Source organism: Jaculus jaculus, chromosome 8 (genome assembly GCF_020740685.1).
Source record: "Jaculus jaculus isolate mJacJac1 chromosome 8, mJacJac1.mat.Y.cur, whole genome shotgun sequence".
In the NCBI taxonomy this organism is placed as follows: domain Eukaryota; kingdom Metazoa; phylum Chordata; class Mammalia; order Rodentia; family Dipodidae; genus Jaculus; species Jaculus jaculus.
In genome coordinates this window covers 110611564-110636585 of record NC_059109.1, presented here as the reverse complement: position 1 = coordinate 110636585, position 25022 = coordinate 110611564, and the positions used below count along the sequence as shown (strand labels likewise).

The 25022-nt window shown below is 47.0% G+C and overlaps 1 protein-coding gene across 1 annotated transcript in view; it reads left to right on the top strand.

Moving 5' to 3' along the window:
• The first annotated feature begins 3199 nt into the window (after positions 1-3199).
• Bcl2l1 (BCL2 like 1) overlaps positions 3200-25022 on the top strand; it is a 60328-nt gene continuing 38505 nt past the window's right edge. The window contains exons 1-2 of the mRNA XM_045157418.1: positions 3200-3741; positions 4482-5157. Coding sequence (XP_045013353.1) covers positions 4594-5157 — 564 coding nt within the window. The 5' untranslated portion in view covers positions 3200-3741; positions 4482-4593. The remainder of the gene's footprint in view (positions 3742-4481; positions 5158-25022) is intronic.

The following is a 25022-nucleotide window of genomic DNA, read 5'->3' as shown; positions in this document are numbered from 1 at the left end:
CCACACAGTTTAGTTTTAAAAAAAGAAAAAAAGAAAGAAAAGCTCAGGTGTCGTGGTGGCACACACCTTTAATCCCAGTACTCAGGAGGTAGAGGTCGGGGGATCACCATGAGTTCGAGGTCAGCCTGGGACTCCATAGAGAATGCCAGATCAGCCTGGACTAGAATAAGATCCTATGTCAAAAAAAAAAAAAAAAACAAAACAGGTGGGGCTGGAGAAATGGCTTAGCAAGCTGGCAAAGCCAAAGGACCCAGGTTCAATTCCCCAGTACCCACATACAGCAAGATGCACAAGGTGGTACATCACCTGGAGTTCATTTGTAGTGGCTGGAGGCCCTGACCTGCCCATTCTCTTTCTATATATACTCTATCTGCCTCTTTCTCTCTCTCTCAAATAAGTAAATAAACATAAAAATATTTTTAAGAAACCTTATGACATTTAAGTAAGTTTACAGTTTGGCGTTGGGTTGCATGAATTGACACATGCAGCCATATCTGGCCCTGAGGCTGAAGGTTGAACACACCTGCAGGGAAACCTATATCCAGCCAGACTCTTCTTTACCTCCATTGTGGAGTAGTCCAATTTCTGCAATCTCTCCTGATAACACTGGGCTTTCTAGAATAGACTGTTCACTGAAGGGTATCAGAAGCCCAAAGTCTAACATACATATGCATATATATAAATTATATATAATATGTACATATATATTGCATGTGTCATACATATATACATATACATATATATACATATATATACATATATATATATATAATTATTTGCAAGCAGAGAGAAAGAGAAGAGATAGAGAGAATGGGCACGCCACGACTTCCAGCTGTTGCAAACAAACTCCAGATGTATGCACCACTTTGAGCATCTGGCTTTATGTGGGTACTGGGGAATTGAACTCAGGTCATTAGCCTTTGCAGGCAAGCACCTTAACCGTTATGCCATCTCTTCCGCCCTTGTTTTATTTTATTTATTTGCAAGCAGAGAGAGATAGTAGAGAGACAGACAGAGAGAGAATGGGCACGCCAGGAACTCTAGCCGCTGCAAACAAATTCTAGATGTATGTGCCCCTTGTGCATCTGGCTTATGTGGGTCCTGGAGAATTGAACCTGGGTCCTTTGGCTTTGCAGGCAAATGCCTTAACCACTAATCCATCTCTCCAGGTCCCCTTAAAAAAATTATTTTTGTTCATTTTTATTTATTTATTTGAGAGTGAGTGAGAGAGAGAGAGAGAGAGAGAGAGAGAATGGGTGTGCCAGGGCTTCCAGCCACTGCAAACGAAGTCCAGATGCCTGTGCCCCCTTGTGCATCTGGCTAACGTGGGTCCTGGGGAACCGAGCCTCGAACTGGGGTCCTTAGGCAAGCGCTTAACCACTAAGCCATCTCTCCAGCCCTCTCCAGGCCCTTTGTATTGTGTTTGAAATAGGTTCTTGCTATGTAGCTCTGGCTGGCCTCGAACTCACTACCTAAACCAAGCTGGCCTTGAATTTATAGCAATCCCCCTACCTCTGCCTCTTGAGTGCTGGGATTACAGGTGTGAGCCACAGTGCCCAGTACTGTTGCTGTTTTTTTTTTTTTTTGTTTTTCGAGGTAGGGTCTCACTCTGGCTCAGGCTGACCTGGAATTCACTATGTAGTCTCAGGGCGGCCTCGAACTCTCAGTGATCCTCCTACCTCTGCCTCCCGTGTGCTGGGATTAAAGGCGTGCGCCACCACGCCCGGCTTGTTTTTTTTTTTTAAATTATTTTATTTTATATTATTTTCAGACAGTTTCTTTGAGTTGTTGCTCTTTTGTATGTTAATAATAGTCAGGTTCCTGGTTACTGTGGAACTCAGGACTTTGTACATGTGAAGCAGGCCTTCTACCACTGAGCTACATTCCCAGCTCAAACCTATTTTTAATTTTTTTTTCGAGGTAGGGTCTACTCTTGCTCAGGCTGGCCTGGAATTCACTATGCCATCTCGGGGTGGCCTCAAACTAACTGTGATCCTTCTAGAGTGCTGGGATTAGAGGCGTGCGCCACCACGCCCGGCCTTGAACACCTTTCAATATTTTGTTGTTTATCATATTTATTAGTTTTTCAAGGTAGGGTCCTACTGGAATTCACTATACAGTGTCAGGCTGGTCTGACATTCACAGGGCTTCTCTTACCTCTGCTTCCCAAGTGCTGGGATTAAAGGCATGCGCCACCACAACAGGTTTGTTGTTTTTCAAGGCAGGGGTCTTATTGTAGCCCAACCTGACCTGGAATTCACTTTGTAGTCCAGGCTGGCCTCAAACTCACTGAGATCTTCCTGCCTCAGTCTCTTCAGTGCTGGGATTAAAGGTGCGTATTCCCCAAACTCCCACCCCTTAAATCGCACAAGTCACAACTTCTTTAACACGCTCTCTAAAATGTTAGTAGTTATTTTAGAACCAAGAAAATGAGTGTACAAAGTAGTTGAGAGATCCGAGCATCATGGCGCACACCTTTAATCTCAGCACTCGGGAGGCTCCAGAGGTAGGTCGATCGTGAGTCTGAGGCCAGCCTGGGCCTACGGGTAAATTCCAAGTCAGCTTGGGCTAGAGTGAAACTCTACCTCAAAAAAAAAAAAAAAAAGCGCCTTTGTGTCCAAAGGGACCGATGAATCCGACTGAATGAATGGAATGTGAACACCGATTCCCGGCGTCTCCGCACTACCTGGACCTCCCGCCAGGGGGCGCCCTCTCCCACGTCTCGACGCCAGTCACTCAAAGCGCGCACTCCGCTTGCGTCTCGGGCTCGCGCGCGCCGGCGCGGCACCGGAAGTGACTGAGCTTGCAAGTTCCCCCGGTCTCTTCAGGGGAAACTGAGGCCGGCTTGCTTGTTCGGGAGACACGGCTCGAGCCGTCAGCCAGGTAGGCCGGACCAGGTCCGCGGGCGCCCAACTCGTCCGCGAAGAGCCCTCGCGCGAGGAAGCCACCAGGCCCATGAAGGGGGGATGTGGTCCCCCACGGCTCGCTGGGCTCGCAGGTGAGAGCACCGCCTCCCCTGTGCCTGACAGGCGCTGCGCCCAATGGGAGCCTTCGCCGTCCCGCTTCCGTGCCGACTGGACTCGCTGATTGGCTGCGCGGGGACGGGCCGCCGGGGACGAGACCCCTCCTCCCAGAAAGGTCTAGGGGGGCGCCCCTGAGGGAGGGCGGTTGCCTAGCAACGGGGCGGTGGCTCGGCGGGTACCCGGCCTCGGGAGCGGGAGAAGCCTCGAGGCCGCAGCCCACCCACACCGGGTTCCAGAGAGGTGCAACCTCCGGCCCGCGAGCCCTCCAGGGGAGGGCTCCAAGAGGCCGCCTTGGGCCTGTCCCCCCCCCAACACACTCGGCAAAAGAAAAGAAAAAAAAAAAAAAAAGAAAGAAAGAAAACAACGTGGTCTCAGCTGTGGGGGAACCTCGACCCGTCTCCCTGACGGGTGGAGAAGCTCAGCGCCTCCCCCTTCTGCCCGTCTTTGTGCCGGGCGCCGGCGGCCATTGTGTCCGGGCGCGCCATGGAGGACCTGGCAATCCCCCACCGCCATGTCCAGGGCCTTTGGGGAATTCAGAGACAACCAGCGGCGTTTTTGGGGGGTCTCCAGCCTTCAACCTCCCGGAAAGGCCCGGAGGTGGCCTTTCCGAAATCTGATCGCAGATCCGAGGTCCATGTCCCCTCCCCGCGTCCCTCCTGGAAACCTTGAGATCCACGGAGAAGTCCCTTCAGGGTTTCGGAAGCCTCACCCAGGGCTGGTACTTAAATAGAAAGAAAAAGGGGGTGTGTGTGTGTGTATGTGGGGGGGGGGTAAATTACACTGTGCCCGTACCTCCGGGAGAGTTCTCCTGGCTCCCAGTAGGAGGCGGAGAGCCAAGGGGCGTGCAAGAGCGAGGGGGTTGGGCTCCCCGGTGGCTGGAGGCTGCGGAACAGAGAGGCCGCCCGCCCTCGATCAGGGCGATGGAGGAAGCCAGCAAGGGGGCAGGTTCCTAAGCTTCGCAATTCCTGTGTCGCCTTCTGGGCTCTTAGCCTACCAGGTCGCATGATCCCTCCGGCCGGAGCTGGCTTTTTTTTTTTTTTTTGGCCAGCCGCGCCGCGAGGCCGGCTGAGTTACCGGCAACCGTGCCACCACCTCCTCTGCCGTCCTATGATACAAAAGATCTTCCGGGGGCTGCACCTGTCTGAGAGATTTGAATGTAGGTGGTGGTGGTGGTGGAGGAGTAAGGGGGATTACCCATGGGGGTGACTTTCCGAGGAAGGCATTTCAGAGAAAAGGGGGTGGGTGACTGGTTAAAAAGGCGGATGCAGTAATTTGGAACCCGCTGGTCCCTTTCATTTTGACTTCATTGAAGTCTCTTAGAACCTGGCCTCAGACCTTCATAAAAGCCACAAAGAAGCCAGTTCTGGTACCTGGAGGAGGAATGGGATATTGTTGGGTAAATGACATGCATATTAATTTTTTTCTCCTGAAGCTCTCTCTCTCTCTCTCTCTCTTCAGAACATTATCTTGGCTTTGGATCTTGGAAGAGAATCACTAAGCACAGACCAGACCCAGTGAGTGAGCAGGTGTTTTGGACAATGGACTGGTTGAGCCCATCTATATTATAAAAATGTCTCAGAGCAACCGGGAGCTGGTGGTTGACTTTCTCACCTACAAGCTTTCCCAGAAAGGATACAGCTGGAGTCAGTTTAGTGATGTCGAAGAGAACAGGACTGAGGCCCCAGAAGGGACTGAATCAGAGATGGAGACCCCCAGTGCTATCAATGGTAACCCATCCTGGCACCTGGTGGACAGCCCGGCTGTGAATGGAGCCACTGGCCACAGCAGCAGTTTGGATGCCCGGGAGGTGATCCCCATGGCAGCAGTGAAGCAAGCGCTGAGGGAGGCAGGCGACGAGTTTGAACTGCGGTACCGGCGGGCATTCAGTGATCTAACATCCCAGCTTCATATAACCCCGGGGACAGCATATCAGAGCTTTGAACAGGTAGTGAATGAACTCTTCCGGGATGGGGTAAACTGGGGTCGCATTGTGGCCTTCTTCTCCTTCGGCGGGGCACTGTGTGTGGAAAGCGTAGACAAGGAGATGCAGGTGTTGGTGAGTCGGATTGCAAGTTGGATGACCACGTACCTGAATGACCACCTGGAGCCTTGGATCCAGGAGAACGGCGGCTGGGTAAGAACCACGCCCCTTGTGCATGTCTTTTTCCTTTGGAGATCTCAGCTGCCCATCTCCGTCTCTTGTCTGTTGCTTGTTGTGATTGTTGGAGATGCCGATTGCTAAGGAGACCTGCCTGGCCTCATTTCAACACAAGAGGTTAACTCTTTGGAAATACAGATAAGCCCATTCTTGAGGGACCTGGATCTTTCATTCTGGTTTCCCTTGTGTCCCCACTTTTTTTCAGTTTTGTTCCAGTTTCTCAGCAGAGGTAAGCATATCCTGTGTGTTTTTTTGAGAGTGGGAAGTTCACACAGGGTTCCCCCTACCTTAATACAGTGGTTCGCAATACAGAGGGCTGATGAACATAGTATTTGGAAAAAGTGGGTCTGCTGGTGACCCACAAGCCCTTCCACCCTCTTTCTCACTACTAGACTGTCCTATCCAGGTTTCCCTTCCACAAGTCAAGTCCCCTTTATTTCAGAGTTTGCACACATGATACTCCTCAGACCATTTGGACAGGCAGAAGTCCCCACTGGCTTGGGTGGCTGAATATAGCTGATTTTAGGTTAGATTACACTGTGCCCCTAAATTTATTTTCCCCAAAGTGTGCAATTTTCTGCATGGTTACCTTGTTTGTAAAGCTCTTGCTGTGTCATACATTAAGTCCCAGGACTTCGTACCTCACTGTCTGTGGTAGGTTGGGGAGATCCAGCTGCCCTGCCTGTTTACTTTCCAGCCAAGGGCCCTGGGGCCTCTTCACCAACCTGTGTTTGCTGGCAAAGCAAGAGCCCAGTCTGTGGGACTCTACAGGACATTCAGATAAGGTGACAGGCTGGATGTGGGTGTATCTCTTAACGAGCTGCATGACCTTGGACAAGCTGGTTTGCCTTCTTGAGCATTAGTTTCTTCCACACCAAAAATGTGGCAAACTTTCCTTGTTTTAGAGATTATTGTAAATCTTGGAGATGTGTGAGCAAGGAATGACATCAGTAAGTGTCTTTTCTTCAGAGGGAGAGTCCTGCCTATCACCGACTGGGTGAGATGGAGGTGAGAGAGAGCTCCCTTACCCGTGACAGTCTTTACTCTTAATCAACTCTGCCCTTGCCTTGGGCAGATCCAGGTCTTGATAAGTATTCTGTTTCCTCAGAATATGCAGAATATTGGCAAGCTGTGGAAAATAAGTCATCCATTGAAGGAACTGAGGTGGAAGGGGCCAAGCACGGTAGACTCAGGAATGTCAAGAATGTGGTTGCCATAGGCTGGGCCAAGGGCGGGACTGGCTCCTCACTGTTACCTCGGTGCCAGAGACCTCCTGGGTTACTTTGGAACTCCACCCCATTTCTCATTTCTTTGCTACTTCATCCACTCTTCTCCCTCCATTAGCTCTTGTAAAAGTCAAGGAGGTCAAGTCAATAGACGTCAGATGACTGGAGTGGAGTTGGCAGATATAAAGATGGGCTCTTTAGAGCTAAGGATGACCAGGCTTCAAAACCAATCTGTAAATGAACTCCCTGGGGAGATAACTGATTAAATAGTTCCTGTCGGTGTGTTCTATGACCTCTTCTATTCCCTCCTGCTTTGATTCTCTTTTGGCGCAAATATTTGTTCAGCTGATTACAGGGGGGACAGGATTCCAGCACTTAAGACACACCCTCCCGAACTGCCTCCAAGTAGGGACTTTCTTTAGTCTTTAGTCAGTGGTCCTAATACCATGTGTGCTGTTGCCAGTTATAAACAAAAGGCAGGTGGAGGTCTGCCAGCCAGCCTCTACAAAGGCTACCTGCACCTGAGAATTGCCAACTACCCCCTGTTGTATGTCATGTTGCAGTCACCTGGAAAAATGCTAAACCTACCTAAGGCAGCAGTTTGGGGCAAGTTCATTAGCTCCCCACTGGCTGAAATTCCACCTTCTACCATCTCTTCGCTCAAGAATCTCCAGAGCCTGTTGGGCAACATACCTTGTAACATGCCACTTCCGCTTGGTGAGCAGAGTAGGGATGTGTTCAGAAGAGTTGGTTGTGACAGAGCCATTCTGAGCAGGCATTCTTCCCCTGAGGCCTGGGGATAAAGAACATTTTACTCAAGATCTTTTGAGCCTTGGTGGGAGGTACCTGGCCATTTTCCTCACAGGTATAGTCCTGTTGTGAGCTACACACAGACAGGCACTACGATAGTGCTGTTGCTGACTTTCCGGGAGGCAGCAGCTAGGAGACCCAGGGGTGTAGGAGTTGAGGTGGTCTACTCAGGGTGTGCTGTAAACTTAGCATCCTTACTGACAAGGGGAAGGGAATTAGCCTTTCTTTTTCTTATTTTTTTTTTTTTTTTTTAAGCCAACAGCCAAAGCCATGATGACTCTAATACCAACCAACAACCATCTCAGGCCTTCCTGTTTCTTTCAGCATACCTGACATTTTGGTTTGGGACACTGGGTCACCTGCTTTTGCACTGACATCTGTTCCTGACTGTGGCATAGCAAATACCATTCACTCTGATGGTGTAGTCATCAACAAATTCACCAAGCATAAGTACCATAATTTCCACTGGAACTCAAGCACAACCATGCTTTAACATCTTTAGCAATGCCAAGGAAAAGATACAGACTTGCTCTGCTGTGTCCATGCAGGAGCATCTGTAGGCAGCCCAGGCTCAAGGGGAAGCTCCATGATGGCAGGGGAAAATGATGGCATGAGCAGAGGGTGGACCTCACCTTCTGGCCAACATCAGGTGGACAGTAGCCCCAGGAGAGTGTGAATTAGCCTTTCTTGAGTGCTTCTCATGCATTAGACATTGTGTTATGTCCTTTACTGGTGCATCCTATTTAGTGAACATCTATTGATGGAGCAGGCAGTGTGCTAAGGTAGTTTAAGCCAGATATGGTGTCTTCCATCATAGAAATGCATGGTCATTTATATGTTCCACACAATAACCTTCCGAGGTAGATGGTTGCCCCCCAGTTTACATATGAAGTTTGTAGTGACTGACTAAGTGACCCTAGATGTTTCTCAGCCACCTAAATGTTGGAATGAAAATTTACACTAAGTTTGGCCTAACTCTAAAGCCTAAACACTTTCCCTCCCTATTAGGTTGTTCAAGAAGTAATAGAAGTACGCCAGACAGTCTGGCCTAGAAAGCCAAAGATGATATTGAGCTGAGCAAACATGTCTGTGAAAGTGCTCACTCCAGTTTGTGGCTATAGCATAAGAAGACAGCCCCTTTATCATTAATAGCAGGTTTCCAAAGGCGTGGATAGCCTCATACTATAGCAGGTAAAATTCAGACATGGGAGGTGTTACATGAATATTAGGGTTTTACCTGGTGAGAATAGGCTTTTTTTTTTTTTTGGCTTTTCAAGGTATTGTCTCACTCTAGCCCAGGTTGACCTGGAATTCACTCTGTAGTCTCAGGGTGGCTTCGAACTTACAGTGATCCTCCTACCTCTGCCTCACGAGTGCTGGGATTAAAGGTGTGCACCACCATGTTAGGCTGGGCTTCTTGTTAGTGCCTTCATGGTTGAAATCTTCTCAGGCCTTGCCAACAGATGGCAGTGGCATGTGTGCAGGGAGGTAGCCTGTCCCTAGTTTCTGCTTAATTGCAGGTGATGCTCTAAGGACTGGAATTCCAGCCTCTGGCCATCCTACTGACTGCCTGAGTCACCTGGAAGAATGCTGAACCTTGCCTTTCTTGTCTCCCCACCTGTAAAATGGAATAATCATACCCAGCTGCCATAGCCTGACTCCAGTAAAGGATCTAGAGTAAAAGCCCTTCCCTTCTCCTTAATTGTAGGGTGGAAGCACGTCTTCTGATGAATGGGCTTCCTCCCTCAGGGAACTGAACTTTGCCCCCCTGCAGTTACTCTTTAAGAAACAAAGCCAAGCAGCCTTGGTGCTCACCTTTAATCCCAGGAGTTGGGAGGCAGAGGTAGGAAGATCACCCATGAGTTCAAGGCCACCCTGAGACTACATAGTGAATAAAAAGAAGAAACAAAGCCAATACCTGAAATACTCATTAGAATACATATAGCCTTTCCACCAATGGATAGAAGAATGGGAGGGGGCTTTCCATTGGGAGTGTGGGGGAGGGCTCAGGTGGGTCAGGCCACTTTGGGATAGATGTCTCTGGAGAAACCCTTGTGCCTGATGGAAAGGCCATTGCCAGAAGCAATACATAAAGTATGAGGGGAGAAAACCTAGCTTGGCCTTTCTCAGGTTTCATGGCTGTGTTCTAGCTTCTGTAGGCTTCTCTCACCTGTCTGGCTTCTTCAGCATGGACGTATGCTTAGCTGAAGTACCTCAGCTCCTCTGCAGATTTGGCAGTTCTGTGGTTTTCTTGGGGAAACCCCATTAGAAACCCTAAACATGGAAATTTTTAGTAATCACAGGTCCCCATATATCTCAGGGGATCTCCCTTGGAATACCCACTTCTCCTGGGTACACCTTTTAGGTGGCTCTTAAAAAACTCTGTTACCATAGGGTATGTGGGTTTTCCAGACTTCTAGGTACAGTTTGCCCAGCAGCCACATGGAGCCCTTCATTTTCTGCTTGAAAATTACCTTAGGATTTTTTTTTTTTTTGAGGACTCCAGTGGAACCTGGAGGGGTTTCTCGACTTGTTTGTGAGTGAATGCCAGATTTGCTTGAATTGCACCAAGCAGCAGTTGTTACTTGACCCCTTCCCCCAGTAGACTTCTGTCTGGAAGCCAGTGAGTTTGAACTGTGACCTCTGTACCTGACCTTGGTTTTTCCTGAATCCTCCAGCCTTCCATCATGGGGCTTTCTTTTAAGCAATTGAAGTTTTGTCTGGATTTAGTGTGCCTAGATTTAGAAGTAATTTTCAAGGAGCTGCTGTGCAACAGAAACAGGATCTTCAACCACCTCAGTCTAGCCAGATCTCTGTCCCCCTCCTGTCTTTAACCTAAGTCAACAGGGTCCTCTATAGAATTCTGTTTTCTAGAAGGGATCACTGTCCTGGATCCTCTTCTGTCCCTACAGCCTTTGTCTCGTTACTTACTCCCAGTCAGCATATCAAAGTCAAGACAGTACTACTATTCCTTTCTGTTCCTGGGAGAACTCGTCACTACCTTCTCACATGTAAAGGAAGAGAGCTTCACCTTGTTAATAAATGTTGTCCCCAGCAAACCTTGCATACAGTTAAAGAAGTTAAGAGTGGAGCTGAGGGCTGGAGAGATGGCTTAGTGGTTAATGCACTTGGCTGAGAAGCATAAGGACCCAGGTTCAATTTCCTAGTACCCAAGTGAGCCAGATACACAAGGTGGCACATGCATCTGAAGTTTATTTGCAATGGCTGGAGGCCCTGGCTCACCCATTCCATCTGCCCCCCCCCCCAAATAAACAAGATATTAATAACAAAAAAAAAGTGAAGCAGAGAAAGGCATTTCTAACAGCTGTACTCTCTCAGGGTTAGGTGCATCTTGGGAATGGAGCATCTTGCTCAGGGCTGAGCACAAGTGTTGGACCTATCACACACCTCAGACAGAGCTACTGAATTCCCAAAGAAAGGGAACTTGTCAAGCCAGAATAATGATGATAGAAGTAGTACTTTACCAGCCAGTCATTCCTTCATTGATTCCTTGCTTATGAGCTCCCACTTTGTGCTAGGGTATGGTAGGTACTAGAAAATAGTGGTAAATAAACGAAGTTTCTGCCTCATGTAGCTCATATTCTGGTGGGAAGAGGGACAATACATACATAACTGTATAACAATATTTCTGTCAGTGATGGACTGCATATGCCGCAGTAGTCCCTATACTAAAAGGTTATATAGCCTTGTGACATTGAAGCTCTTTTAGTGTATGAAAGTACACTGTGGTCTCACAAAATCTAACAATGCTTTTCTTGTATTCGTCTTGTTAATTTATGCATGCAAGTGAAAGATAATAATAAGTGCCTGAAGAAAAGAAGGCAGACTGATGCATAAGAGTATTTCTAGCAAGGCAGGAATACTTTACAAAGATTTAAAAATACTGTACTTTACAAAGAATGATCAACTAAGGTGTGGGGGAATTAAATATGGCCCCACCTTTTTAAAGTTCTGTTGCTAGAATGTGAATTAAATCAACCTAAGATAAATTACCAGAAGAACAAAAGCATTGTGATGACCTGTGTATTCAAACCAACTCCACAAAGTGTTAGGCTGATGCTTATATAGTATCCAGAGCAATAGGAAGGACTATGAGAGAGGTTCTGTTGTGTTGTGTGCTGTCTCAGGTAATCAGAGTTGTCTAGAGCAGCCAACTGACACATATACTTTGAGTGACAGAGATTTCCTCTATAGATGTTTCCTTTACAAAAAGACAGCTTTTTAGAGCCACTACCATGTTTGTAGTTTCTTAGAATAACTAACTTCAGCTTTGCCAAGTAAGTCTATTTTAGGGGTATATATTCTGGGCTCCTACAGTCATAGTTTGAGGTAGTGTATCCTGAGCCCCAACAAAGGTTTTTTGAACACAGATGTGAAGGAGACGAGGTGGTCTGTGTATAGAGAACATGTCCAACAGAAAGGTGGACTCAGGAAGGCATTTTCAGGGATGGGCATGGTCAGTATGGCTGGATGATGAGGTGAGGGCACAGGAAGCTTGCGGGGCAGGAGGGAGAGGCAACTGGAGCCAGAGCCCATAGAATGTTACCAGCCAGGTTCAGGTTTGGCTTTGGAATGAGAGAGAGGCCATGAGAGGATTTACAGTAGGGTAGTTAATGCTGTGTATTCTGCAAGGTGGTCGCAGGTCTTCACCTAGTAAAGAGGCTGGTGCAGCTGTCAAGTGAGAAAGCATTGTGACTTTGACCTGGATGATAGATAGATGTGGTGAAATGGACTAGAGAGTAGTAACACCAGCTTTGCACGTGGTATATTGGTGGGTCCCTCCAGTTGTGTTGGGTGCTCTGTTTTTCCTGCATCTGAACAGCCTAGCCAACTCTTAGGCTGGGCATAAGGATGCACACCTGTCTGTAATCCTAGTACTTGGGATGTCAGCCTGGACTGTCTTAGACCTAAATAAATAAATGAGCAAGTAACTCTTCTTTAGGAATAGTTTTTTTTTTTTCCAATGTGTTATTCTGACAATTCTGATAAGTAGTTCTCTACTCTTGCAGTATTTCTGCAAGAGTGCATATATATATATTTTATTTTATTTTATTTTATTTTATTTGTTTTTGAGGTAGAGTCTCACTCTAGCTCAGCCTGGCCTTAAACTCACAGTGATCCTCATACCTCTGCCTTGCAAGTGCTGGGATTTAAGGCATGTGCCACCACACCTGACGAGCATCCATTATTTTCATATTGACCCATTAGCACATCCTCTTTATTGTGTCTTGTCATGGTATGAGCTCCAGAATATGTCTGCCCTGGTGGTCCAAACACTCTTCAGTCATTTCATCCCCAACTCTAGTGTCTCCTTCCGGGGGGGGGGGGGCTTGAAATAGCTTAGGGGTCTGGTTTTCCCTGGCTTTAGCCTTGTGGCCGATTTCACTATCCAGACCCTTTGCTGTGGACAGATAGAGCACCTCAGCTAACCTTCTTGTGGCCAGGCATAGGGTGGCTCCACAAGAATAAGACTCCATGCACATTGTCCACCTTGTGTGTTTGGATCCCTGTAGCCATCCAGGTTGGTTGAGCCACATGTCTTCTCCATTTCACAGGAGTGACCTCAGTGCTCATCTCCTGGTGGCTTGGGCAATCTTTTAACTTGAAAATGGCTGTAATGGGGGCTGTAGAGATGTCTTTGCGGTTGAGCACTTGCCTGTGAAGCCTAAGGACCCCAGTTCAAGGCTCGATTCCCCAGGACCCATGTTAGCCAGGTGCACAAGGGGTTGCACGTGTCTGGAGTTCGTTTGCAGTGGTTGAAGCCCTGGCACGACCATTCTCTCTCTCTCTGCCTCTTTCTCTGTCTGTCGCTCTCAAATAAATAAATAAAAATAAACAAAAAAAATTAAAAAAAGAAAATGGCTGTAATGGCCATTCTGAAGACTCAGCGAGGTAATTCTTATCTTCAGGTGCCCAAAATAGTGACTGTTCCTAGCAGCAGTAGTAGCAGCGCCCTAATCCTGGGGCTCCTCAGTCACTTCATCAGCCCTTCCATTTCTGACATACAGAGTTTTGCAAATAAAGTTTTTGTAGAGAGAAACCACCTTTGGGACCTTCTGCTACTTGGTTTCATTACTGGTGAGACTCAGGCCAATCTTACTGTGAGCTCCAAGCTACAGAGCTTTCTGGGCAGAGTACGGAGCTCCCCTCGGAACTAGAGGTTTTTCTCTTGCTCTTCAGGAAATGCCATTGCAATGACTTCCATGGACTGCTTCCTGTCCCAGCCCAGCAGCCAGATTCCTGCCAGCGAGAGTGTGGAAACTGGAAAGTAATGTCCCTAGAGCTCCCACCACCACATACTTTTTGGGACATGGCCCTCCCTTTCCTCTTGTTAGTTACTTTCTTTGCTTCCATTCCCTTCCCACCTTACCTAGCTTCTCCTCCAACCTGTGATCACTGCCTTTAAAGTTGAGAAAACGCCTTTCTGCATAGTTCTGCCAGCTCACATTCCATGCTAGGCTATGAGGTCGGTCTGAACAACGGAGTTCTCTTTGGTTCCATCACACAATTGCAGGTCAGTTATGGACTCCCCCTAGAGAGGCATTAAACTTGTTACTTGGAGTAACAAGTCCCTGTGTCGTCCATTAACTGACTTTTCCCAGGGGCTCCTAACCCTCCCCTGCATAGGACAGAGATTCTTAAAAGAGTCTCCGAGGTTCCACACATATAAATCCTGCCTATTGAGCTGGGGAAATGGCTTAGCAGTTAAAGCGTTTGCCTGCAAAGCCTAAGGACCCCGGTTTGATTCCCCACAACCCATGTAAGCCAGATGCACAAGGGGGGCGCACATGTCTGGAGTTCATTTGCAGTGGCTAGAGACCCTGGGGAGCCCATTCTCTCTCTCAAATAAATAAAATAAAAAATATATTTTAAAAATCCTGTCTATTGGAGCTTGATGACAGAGGGTGGAGTAAACCTGAGCTACCAGAGTCACCTTTCAGGAGGAAGCTAGAAGGTTGAAAACCTTGCTGGACCATCATCTGAGGAATGGAAGCTGGCCTGGGCGGGGATTGGAATGCACTCAACTATGCCTCAGTCCTTTGTTCCACTCTTGAAAGGGAAACATTCCCCTCCCTCCACCCTGGCCACACACATGTGCCTTTGTTCCCTAAGTCAGAGTCAGGCAGGGCTGGGAACACTGTGTCCCTTCCAAGGAACCTGACTTGCTTCCCCAGAGGCTAGCCCCTGGTCAGTGGGGCTGGGACTCTTGCCCTGTAACCCCCAGCCTCATGCCTTATCCAGAGAAGAGTTGCCTGCAGGCTGAGAACTTCCGTACAAACAGCTGTCCAGGCGCTACTCTGGAATTACTCCATGGATGCCCACGTCCCAGTAAATAGTCCCTCCCTCTTACTCCACTTGGTGATTAATATTATTGTCAACATTGCTATTAATAGTATCTAACATTTATTGAATGCTTATTATATGCTAGGCATTGTTCAGTGTTACATGTTGTAATTGATTCCATTCTCACAGCAACACTCAGAAATGGGTACTATTATTATCCCCTTTTCACAAACGAGGAAACTAAGAGAGGTAAGACAGCTTATGCAGGATATCACAGTTAGTATGTGCAGAACCTGGGACAGGAGCTCCCATGCTTCCCTGCACTGTGTTCCCTCTATCACTTCACCAGTATCTGGAAAGGTGTTGGCATTTACCCAGCACTTAACAGGACAGGCCTTTATTGATATGTCTCTATGTTATTAACCTGACGACCTTATCAGTGTAGGATACTAAGATTTGAGAGGGCTTGTAGGAGGCATAGTCGGGATTTGAGACAAGATCTGTCTTACTCTAAAGTTTGTGCTCTTTATGCCTTATCCTTAAAAGTCCTACCAAATAATGCTGAAGAGATAGCTTATTGGTTAAGGCACTTGACTGAGAAGCCTAACGACCCAAGCTTGGTTCCTCAGTATCTACATGTCAGATGCACATGGTGGTACATGCATTGAGTTCATTTGGAGGCCTTGGTATGCCCATTCTCTCTTTCTCTCTGCCTCTTTCTGTCTCTCAGGCAAAAAAAAAAAAAAAAAAAAAAAAAAAAAACCTACAAAATAGATGGTATCTTCATTTTATGGTCAAGAAAACCAAAGCTCAGAAAAGTGGGATGCCTGGGCCAGTACCAGGAAGAGCTGGGATTTAAACTTGGGCTCCCAAGCCCGCCATCCTATAATAGTAGTCTGTAGCATAATGACAATTCCTTTTATGTAAGTGATGACATTTTATATTTACCAAATTACTTTCTAGGTGAGGTAGATGAAGTAGGGGTCTTCAGCCTCATTTCCAGGGAGGAGATCAAGATAAGGAGCTTGCTTAGTATCCACAAACTGCAGTGGCAGACTCAGAATCCATGTGTTCAGCTCTTTTGGCTTAAAAAAAGTGTTTGTTGTTTTTTTAATTTGTATTTATTAGAGACAAGGAGAGGGAGAGGGAGGGAGAGAATGGGTGTACCAGGGCCTCCAGGTACTGGAAATGAACTCCAGAAGCATGATCTGATTTATGTGGGACCTGGAGAATCAATCCTGGGTCCTTAGGCTTCACAGGCAAGTGCCTTACCTCTAAGCCATCTCTCCAGCCCCCCCCCTTTTTTTTTTTTTGGCTTTTTGAGATGGTTTCGTTAGTCCAGGTCTGTCTCAGACTCACTAGATAGCTGAGGATGTCCTTGAACTCCTGATCCTATTGCCTCTATTACCAGAGTGTGCCACCTCATTCCTGCTCATATGTCTGGCTTTGAACCTAGTACTACCAGTGCTGCCTGCCTTCCCAAAGACTAGATTCGTTGCTCAGTGCTTTCCTGGGAGTTTTATTATTTTTTACTAAATCAGTAAATATTAATGAGTGCTTGAAATGGAGGTACTGTGGCTAAGGTGGTGAGTGGAACTGTATGCCTGCACCCCATGTTTTGTCTCAGTGCTTCTCATCTTGGGGCTGGCTAGTGTCCTTCATGCCATCTGAATCAAATCCTCAAAGTTTTGTGTATTTTGTTTATTTGAGAGAGAGAGAGAGAGAAAGAGACAGAGAGAGAATGGGTACATCAGGGCCTTCAGCCCTGCAAACGAACTCCAGGTGCATGCACCACCTTGTGCATCTGGTTTACATGGGTCCTGGGGATTCAAACCAACATCCTTTGGCATTTGCAAGGAAGCATCTTAACCACTAAGCCACCTCTCAGCCCCCATCTGAATCAATCTATGTGCATCACATATGTGTTCCTGCAGCTCCCAGACACACCAGGCAAGGTTCATTATAATTAGTCACTTTGACAAAATACCAGAGAAAAGCAGTAGTTTAAAAGGAGGAAAGACTTACTTAAGTTCATAGTTTCAGAGGCTTCAGACCATGGGCACTGGGCTCCATTTCAGTCATGGGCACATTGGCCCATGGGTGGTGAAGTTAAGTCACTTATACACTTGCCTTATTGTAGCAAGGAAGCAAGAGGCATGAAAGAGGGGCTGGGAACAAAATACACCCTTCAGGGATGTGCCCCAGTGACAAGTACAACTGAAACAGAAGTAGGCCTCCAGGACTGCAGAGATGGCTGAGTGGTTGAGGCACTTGCGTACAGAGCCAAATGACCCAGGTGTACTTCTTCAAGACCCACGTAAACCAGATACACATGGTCACGCATGCATCTGGAGTTCGTTTGCAGTGCCTGGAGGCCCTGGTGTGCCCATTCACACACACACACACACACACACACTCTCTCTCTCTCTCTCTCTCTCTTTCTATCTGCCCCCCCTCTCAAATAAATTAAAAAAAATATATTTTTAAAGAAGTAGGCCTCCAACACCTGATGAAGGACTCATGCCAAATCTGTGCTATAGACTTCAAAAATGGAAGAAGTCAGACCCACTGATAGTATTCTATAGGTGCCCTGGGCCTCTGCCAAATGAACCCAATTTCTACCATCTCTACCCATTTGATTACTTGGCCCAGAGGCCTCCACCTCAGTCTATATCATCACCTTACATCTGGTTCCCGGCCAGCTGTATTGTCAGTGTAGTCTCTCCACCCCCCTTCTTTCTTTTTCTTTTTCTTTTTTATTCTGTTTATTTATTATGTTACAGGTGTGTAGCACCACACCCTGTTTTGTACTGGGGATCCAACATAGGGCCTTGTACATGCAGGGCAAGCACTCTACTAACTGAGCTACATCCCCAGCCCCCAGTCTAGACTCTTCTACACCAACAGTTGGAAAGGGTCAGGAAAGAAGACTATCACTAGGCACTTCTCAGCAAAGTAGCGGTAGCTTTGAACACTGAGGCCTCTGTTTCCTTGTCTGTAAAGTGAAGGTAATGGTAAGGGGTCTTCTCCTAGGCTTGATGTTTTTCTCTCCTGGTAATCACTCTGCCTCTAGGTCTGATTAGAACTCTCTCTCTCACTTCCCTAATGGCCACCAATGTTTACATGTTTACTGTCTTTTCTTTTTCTTTTTCTTTAGGAAAACAAGCTCCCAGAGTGTAAGAGCTTTCTCTTTCTCTTTCCCCTTCATTACCAATGTCCAGCAGAGTGCTTGGCATACAGGAGATATCTAGCCACTGTTTGTTGAGTGAATAAATGTAGAATAACTAGGAGTGTCCAACCTTTCAGCTTCTCTGGGTCACATTGGACAAAGACTTATTTTGGACCACACATTAGACAGGGGCCGAGAGATGGCTTAGCAATTAAGGTGCTTGCCTGTAAAGCTTAACAACCTGGGGTCAATTTCCCAGTACCCACATAAAGCCAGATACATGGTGACACATGCATCTGGAGTTGGTTTGCAGCTGCTGGAAGCCTTGGTGTCCTATCTTCCTTCCTTCCTTTCTTCCTTCCTTCCTTCTTTCTTTCTGTTTCTCTTCTCTTTATTTCTCTTTGCTTGCAAATAAATAAAAACATTTTTTGAAAATGCTGTAGGCAGACTATCCATTGCCTGACATGAGGGCTCAGTCAGTCTTAGATGCTATCTTTTTTTTTTTTTATTAACAACTTCCATGATTATAAAAAATACCCCATGGTAATACCCACCCTCCCCCCACTTTCCCCTTTGAAATTCCACTCTCCATCATACCCCCTCCCCATCTCAATCAGTCTCTTTTACTTTTGATGTCATGATCTTTTCCTCCTCTTATGATGGTCTTATGCAGGTAGTGTCAGGCACTGTGAGGCCATAGCTATCCAGGCCATTTTGTGTTAGACACTATCTTTTTGTTGTTGTTGTTTTTCAAGGTAGGGTCTCCCACGCTAGCTCAAGCTGACCTGGAATTCACAATGTAGTCTCAGGATGACCTCAAACTCATGGCAGTCCTCCTATCAAGTGTTGGATTAAAGGTGTACATCACCATGCCTGGTTAGACACTATTCTTTATTAGGAAGATGTGACCATGAAGGCTTCTCCCCTTTCTCCCACCAGTTCATTCTGGGCGTTGAACCCAGGGCCCTGTGGTTACTATGCAAGTACTCTACCACTCAGCTATATTCCCAGCCATATGTCTATTTTGCTACACAAGGTCTCTCTGTGTAACCCTGACGGGCCCTGAACTCACAATCCTCCTACCCTAGCCTCCTCAGTAGTTGGGATTCTAGGCCTGCATTACCACACCCAGTTCTATGAAAGTTTTAAATCGGTGAAAAGCATTTGCTTGGGGCATACTAGGTGGGTGAGAATCAGGCAGGCAGCTGTGGGGGGCACCTGTGTGAAGCATTTGGGAAATGGTGCAGAATTGGCCAGAGCCAAAGAGAATCTGCAGCAAAAGGGAGCTGTGACTGATGACAGGCCTTAGGGCAGAGAGATGGGTGAGGTCCAGAGCACCTATGGGATGCAGATAGGATTCCAGTAACCCCTGGGAAAAAGAATCCCTTGCCAGCAGAGCTCAGCAGGTAGAGCTGTAGGGAGGTTAACGTCAAAGGCACCTGCGACCTGTAGATCTGGTAGGCTGTGCTGGTTGTTATTTTGGGGCTTAGAGCCAGGTGCAGATTCAAAGGACTGATTGAAGTCTTTTGGCAACTCTGGCCTCTGTAGGGTAAACATCACCTGTCTCCTACCACCTGCTGTGATAGTGCCAGCAAGGTGCCCTGGTAGCCCCCAGAAGGCCCAGCCTTCTTGCTACTCTGATGTAGTAAAATTACCCTCCAGGAGAGCCACCCCTTCCTTGCCCTCAGCTCCTTCTGGCAGCCTCAGGTAAAATAAGGTGTCTCCTGGTGAAGAAGGACTGCTTTCAAAGGAAGGCAGGGCCAGGGCCATTGGGCTACTGGCAGCTGGGCCAGCTGGGGGAAGGGGTCAGTTTAGGAGCAGGTGCAGATTTCACAGAGGGTGGGGCCTGAAGGGAAATAAGGACCTTGGTAGGTTACAAAATTTCTCTCCCCATCCCCCAGCCACAGCTGGCTTCTCCAGGAACCTGATGACCTAGTTACAGTGCTTAGAAACAGCTTAGCTTGCAGTTCAGGGTTGTGCCAGTCTCTCCTTTCTGAGGCTTCTTGGGTGCAAAAGGTGCTTTGGCATTTCCCCAAAGGTGTTCCATGGGAAGGACGTGCACCATCTCAGATGTATAGGCTTTTTGCCCAAAGGAGGACACAGTCAGTAAGGCTTCTCCTTGGTGGGCCTCTTGCCAGCCCTAGGGAGAGAAGACCCTCCCAAACCCCTTGTGCTTCTCCCTGGAGGGTCAGTGGGTAGGCAGTGGAGTTTGCAAACTTTTTCCCTTGAGGGTGTGCAGACGAGGAGACTTGTTGCCCAAGATTAGCTTGAATACACATCTTCTCCTTCTCATCTCAGTGGGATGGTAAAACCTGATGGTAGGGGTGAGGAAGATTCTTCTGGAGGCTCTGGAGATTCCCACCCTCTCTGGCAGCAGCTGCTTCTGGTGTTTCTGCAGTATACTTTGAAGTTCCTCCTTGGGAAAATTCCCTCACTATTAAAAGAGTTAGGTATAGTAACCTGGTGTGGTACTTGGGAAGCTGAAGTAAGAGGATTGCTGTGTGTTAAGTGCCAGCCTGTGCTAGAGTGAGACCCTGCCTCAAAAACTAAAAGAGGGTTGGAAAGATGGCTTAGCACTTAAGGCACTTGCCTGCGAAGCCTAAAGACCCAGGTTTGATTTCCCAGTACCCATGTAAGCCAGATGCACCTAGCGGTGCATGCATCTGGATTTCATTTGTGGTGGCTAGAAGCCCTGGTGCACATTCTCATTCTGTCTCTAATAAATAATAATATTAAAAAAGCACAACAAAGTTCCACACAGAGCTGAACAAACCAGTGGTAAAGCCCACTTGTTCAGTAGTTACCTAATCTCTCCAGCCTTAGTTTTCTCATCTGTAAAAGTGGAGCCTGGTATACAATAATCACTAAGTCTGACTAACGGCTACTGCTATTCCTGGTATCAGATTGCTATTACAGGTGATCATGTTGCTGTGATTGTTATTGAAGCTACTCTCCAAGAGCAAATTTTCAGGCTAAAAGATGTGGCAATTCTTTTGTCCAAGAGCTTAGAGATTTTAAGATTCCTAAGCTGGAGCATTGGCTCACAACCTTGTCCTCTACATCCCCCACAAGGGCCTCCAGTCATAACCTGACCACAGATGGTCATGCTCTTGATGAGGCATTTGGCAATGGGGATGTATTTTCTGGTTTTTGTCAAGGATCTTCATGCAGGCAGGGTCCTCCCTGTGTGTTGACTATTTGATTCTGTTTGTTGATTGGAAGACTTACTGAGTTAAAGTTTAAAGCTCATACAGTAGGTGCTTACCCATGCTTGAACAATTAAACAATGCATTGTGGGAACTTTGAGTTTTTCTGGGATAGTTCCACTCTTTGTTTGCTCAGTGGCCATATGCCTCTTGCCCAAGCTCTCTGCCTGCTGCCTCATGTGTTGAAGACAGATAAAACCCGCCTGGCCACCCTCTTGGGCTAGCAGGGAGGCCCAAGGAGGTGATAAATGAAAAAGCAGTTTGAGAACTATAAATGTCTGGTCTTGTTGCTGCTTCTTGACCGAGGTCCCAGCCACAGCTGTGCCATTCGTGTATTCATTCACTCACTGACCTTTTAAAAAGCTTTTTTTTTCTTCTCGAGGCAGGGTCTCACTCTAGCCAAGGCACACCTGGAACTTAGTCTGTAGCTCAGGATGGCCTTAAACTAAGGGCAATCCCCCTACCTCCTGAATGTTGGGATTAAAGTAATGTGCCACTGTATCCCACTCAAATAAGCATTACTGAAAATAATAGAAGCAAGTTAAAAAAAAAAAGAACAAAGAAAAGCAAACAAAAAAACCAAACAATATAAGCAATATCTTTTTAAAATATATATTTATTTATTTATTTGAGAGGGAGAAAGCAGGGAGAGAGAGAGAGAGAGAGAGAGAGAGAATGGGCATGTCGGGGCCTCCAGCCACTGTAAACGAACTCCAGATGCATGCGCTCCCTTGTGCATCTGGTTTGTGTGGGTTCTGGAGAGTTGAACTGGATCCTCTGGCTTTGCAGGCAAACGCCTTAACTGTTAAGCCATCTCTCCAGCCCCTAGGCTTTTTAAAGTAATATCCAAATTCTTGAACACAAGACACAAAGAAGTGATAAGATATTACCTGTAAGGCTGGAGAGATGGCTTAGCAGTTAAGGCACATGCCTATGAAGCCTAAGGACCCTGGTTCGATTCTCCAGGTCCCACGTAAGCCAGATGCACATGGTGGCACATGTGTCTGGAGTTTGTTTGCAGTGGCTAGAAGCCCGGGCACATCCATTCTCGCTCTCCCTCTCTAATATATAAATAAATAAAAATAAAATCTTTCAAAAGCCTAGACATCTTAAGCCGGGCGTGGTGGTGCACACCTTTAATCCCAGGTCAACCTGGGCTAGAGTGAGACCCTACCTCCAAAAAAACAAAAACACAAAACAAAACAAACAACTTACTCTTATCAGCTACCATTGGACCTACTACTTGGTGGCTGTTTAACCAAGTTAGCAAACGTTCCTAATGATGACTGTTGTATGTAAACCGCTCTGTACACTACCTAGTACAGAGTATAAGCTCACCACTTTCTGTCTTTCTGTTTTCTCTCACTGTAAGGCGTGGTCTGTCATAGATTCAGCCTTTGGTCGCCTTCTGCCATCAAGTTTAACTGTTGAGTGTGACTCAAATGGGAAATAGAAATGAGTATTAACTCCTAACCCAGAATGTCCTTGATGATGGCCTAGCCAGTCTGCTTAGTAACAGCTCTGGCCAGGAACAGTGCTACCCTATAAGTTATAAACCCCTTGGAATGGAGAGATGGCTTAGTGGTTATGTACTTGCCTGTGAAGCCTAAGGACCCCGGTTCGAGGCTCGACTCCCCAGGACCCACGTTAGCCAGATGCACAAGGGGCGCACACGTCTGGAGTTTGTTTACAGTGGCTAGAGGCCCGGGCACTCCCATTCTCTCTCCCTCTATCTGCCTCTTTCTCTCTCTCTCTCTCTCTCAAATAAATAAATAAAAACAATTTAAAAAAAATGAAAAGTGATCTTACATTTAAAAAAAAAAAAACCCAGTGCACAGCAGGATCACCTCATGTTATGCTCACATCTGATTCAGAACAAGAACACCCACCCTTTTTCTGCCCACATTCACCCTGCTCCTCAATGAGCATTTCCCTTTATTCACAGTACACACATTCAGTTGGAACCCTAAGGGTTACCATGCCAAGGAACTCCCTAGGGGGTCATCCAAAATGGCCCTTTGAGCAGTCAGGGTCTAGGGAAGGAACCCGAAGCAAAGATTCTGGTCTCTTGGGACTGGGTCAAGCACAGGTGCAGCAGGTCTGAGACTCAGGCTGCTGGCTGAATGGTGAAACTGAAACATGCCCAAGGCCAGACAGTAAGCCACCCCTGGAAGCCGCCTGCCTGTCTGTGCAGGAGAACCATCTGGAGGCAGTTCCTAGGTCTGATTGGTGGTGGAAGACGGGGTTCTATATTAGTAGTGTCCCAAGCCTCAGCAAGAGAAGTGCAAAGAACTCCAGAGCAAAGCCTGAAGTTGTCGCCTACTCTGGCCCTTATAAGCCCTTTGCTGTGAAAGAGAGGCCTCTTCCCTCTGGGCTTCTCGGTACCCACATCTGGAAAAGCTCCAGAAAGAATGGCCTAACCACCAGATCTTCCTTTGGGGAGGTCCCTGTTGTGTATGGCACTGTGCTGGGTCTTTATGAGAAGAGGTTTGTTTGAGTCTAGGGAACATGGGCTCTGGAATTGGAAAGTTCTGGGTTTGAATGTGAACCTCATCACAAACTTGCTTTTGGAAGCCGGGTGTGGTGGTGCACTCCTTTAGTCCCAGCACTTGGAAAGCAGAGGTAGGACTGCCACGAGTTCAAGGCCACCCCAAACTACATAGTGAATTTCAGGTCATTCTGGGCTAGAGCGAGACCTTACCTCAAAAAAACAAAAACTTGCTTTTGGACAACGGGTGCATTCCCCCCCTCCCGTTTTTTTTCTGAGGCTGACCTGGATATAATTCACTATGTAGTCTCATGGTGGCCTCCAATTTATGGTGATCCTCCTACCTCTGCCTCCTGAGTGCTGGGATTAAAGGCATGTACCACCATGCCCGGCCCTTATTTATTTATTTTAAGCATGAAAGAGCAAGAGAGATAGAATTGGTATGCCAGGGCCTCCAGCTACTGAAATTGAACTCCAGGTGTGTGCACCCCTTGGGTGCATGTGTGACTTTGTGAAGTTGCATCACTCTGTGTGGCTTATGTGGGACCTGGAGAGTTGAACATAAGTCCTTAGGCTTCACAAGCAAACACCTTAACTGCTAAGCTATCTCTCTAGCCCACAGTAATATTTTTAAAAAATATTTTATTTAACCAGGCGTGGTGGCTCACACCTTTAATCCCAGCACTCGGGAGGCTGAGGTAGGAGGATCACCATGAGTTCAAGGCCACCCTGAGACTACAAAGTGAATTCCAGGTCAGCCTGGGCTAGAGCAAGACCCTACCTCAAAAAAACAAAACAAAACAAAATATATGTATATATAATTTAATTTATTTGCAATCGGAGAGAGACTGAGAGAGAATGGGTGTGCCAGGGCCTCCAGCCACTGCAAAGTCCAGATACATGTGCCACCGTGTACATCTGGCCTACATGGGTCCTGGGGAATCAAACTTGGGTCCTTTGGCTTTGCAGGTAAGCACCTTAATCGCTAAACCATCTCTTCAGCCATATATATATATATATTTTTTTTAATTTTATTTATTTATTTGCAAGCAGAGAGAAGAGAGACAGAGCGAGAATGGGCATGCCAGGGCTTCTACCCACTGCAAAAGAACTCCAGGTGCATGTGTCCTTGTGCATCTGGCATGAGTCTTGGGGAATTGAACTTGGGTCCTTTGGCTTAGCAGGCAAACTCCTGAACCACTAAGCCGTTTCTCCAGCCCAACATTAATCTTTCTTTTTAAATTTTTATTTATTTATTTGAGAGCAACAGACAGAGAAAGAAAGAGGGAGAGAGAGAATGGGCGCACCAGGGCCTCCAGCCACTGTAAACGAACTCCAGACGCATGCGCCCCCTTGTCCATCTGGCTAACGTGGGTCCTGGGGAATCGAGCCTCGAACCAGGGTCCTTAGGCTTCACAGGCAGGCACTTAACTGCAAAGCCATCTCTCCAGCCCACCAACATTAATCTTTTTTTTTTTTAATATTTTATTTATTTATTTGAGAGCGACAGAGACAGAGAGAAAGACAGATAGAGGGAGAGAGAGAGAATGGGCGTGTCAGGGCTTCCAGCCTCTGCAAACGAACTCCAGACGCGTGCGCCCCCTTGTGCATCTGGCTAACGTGGGACCTGGGGAACC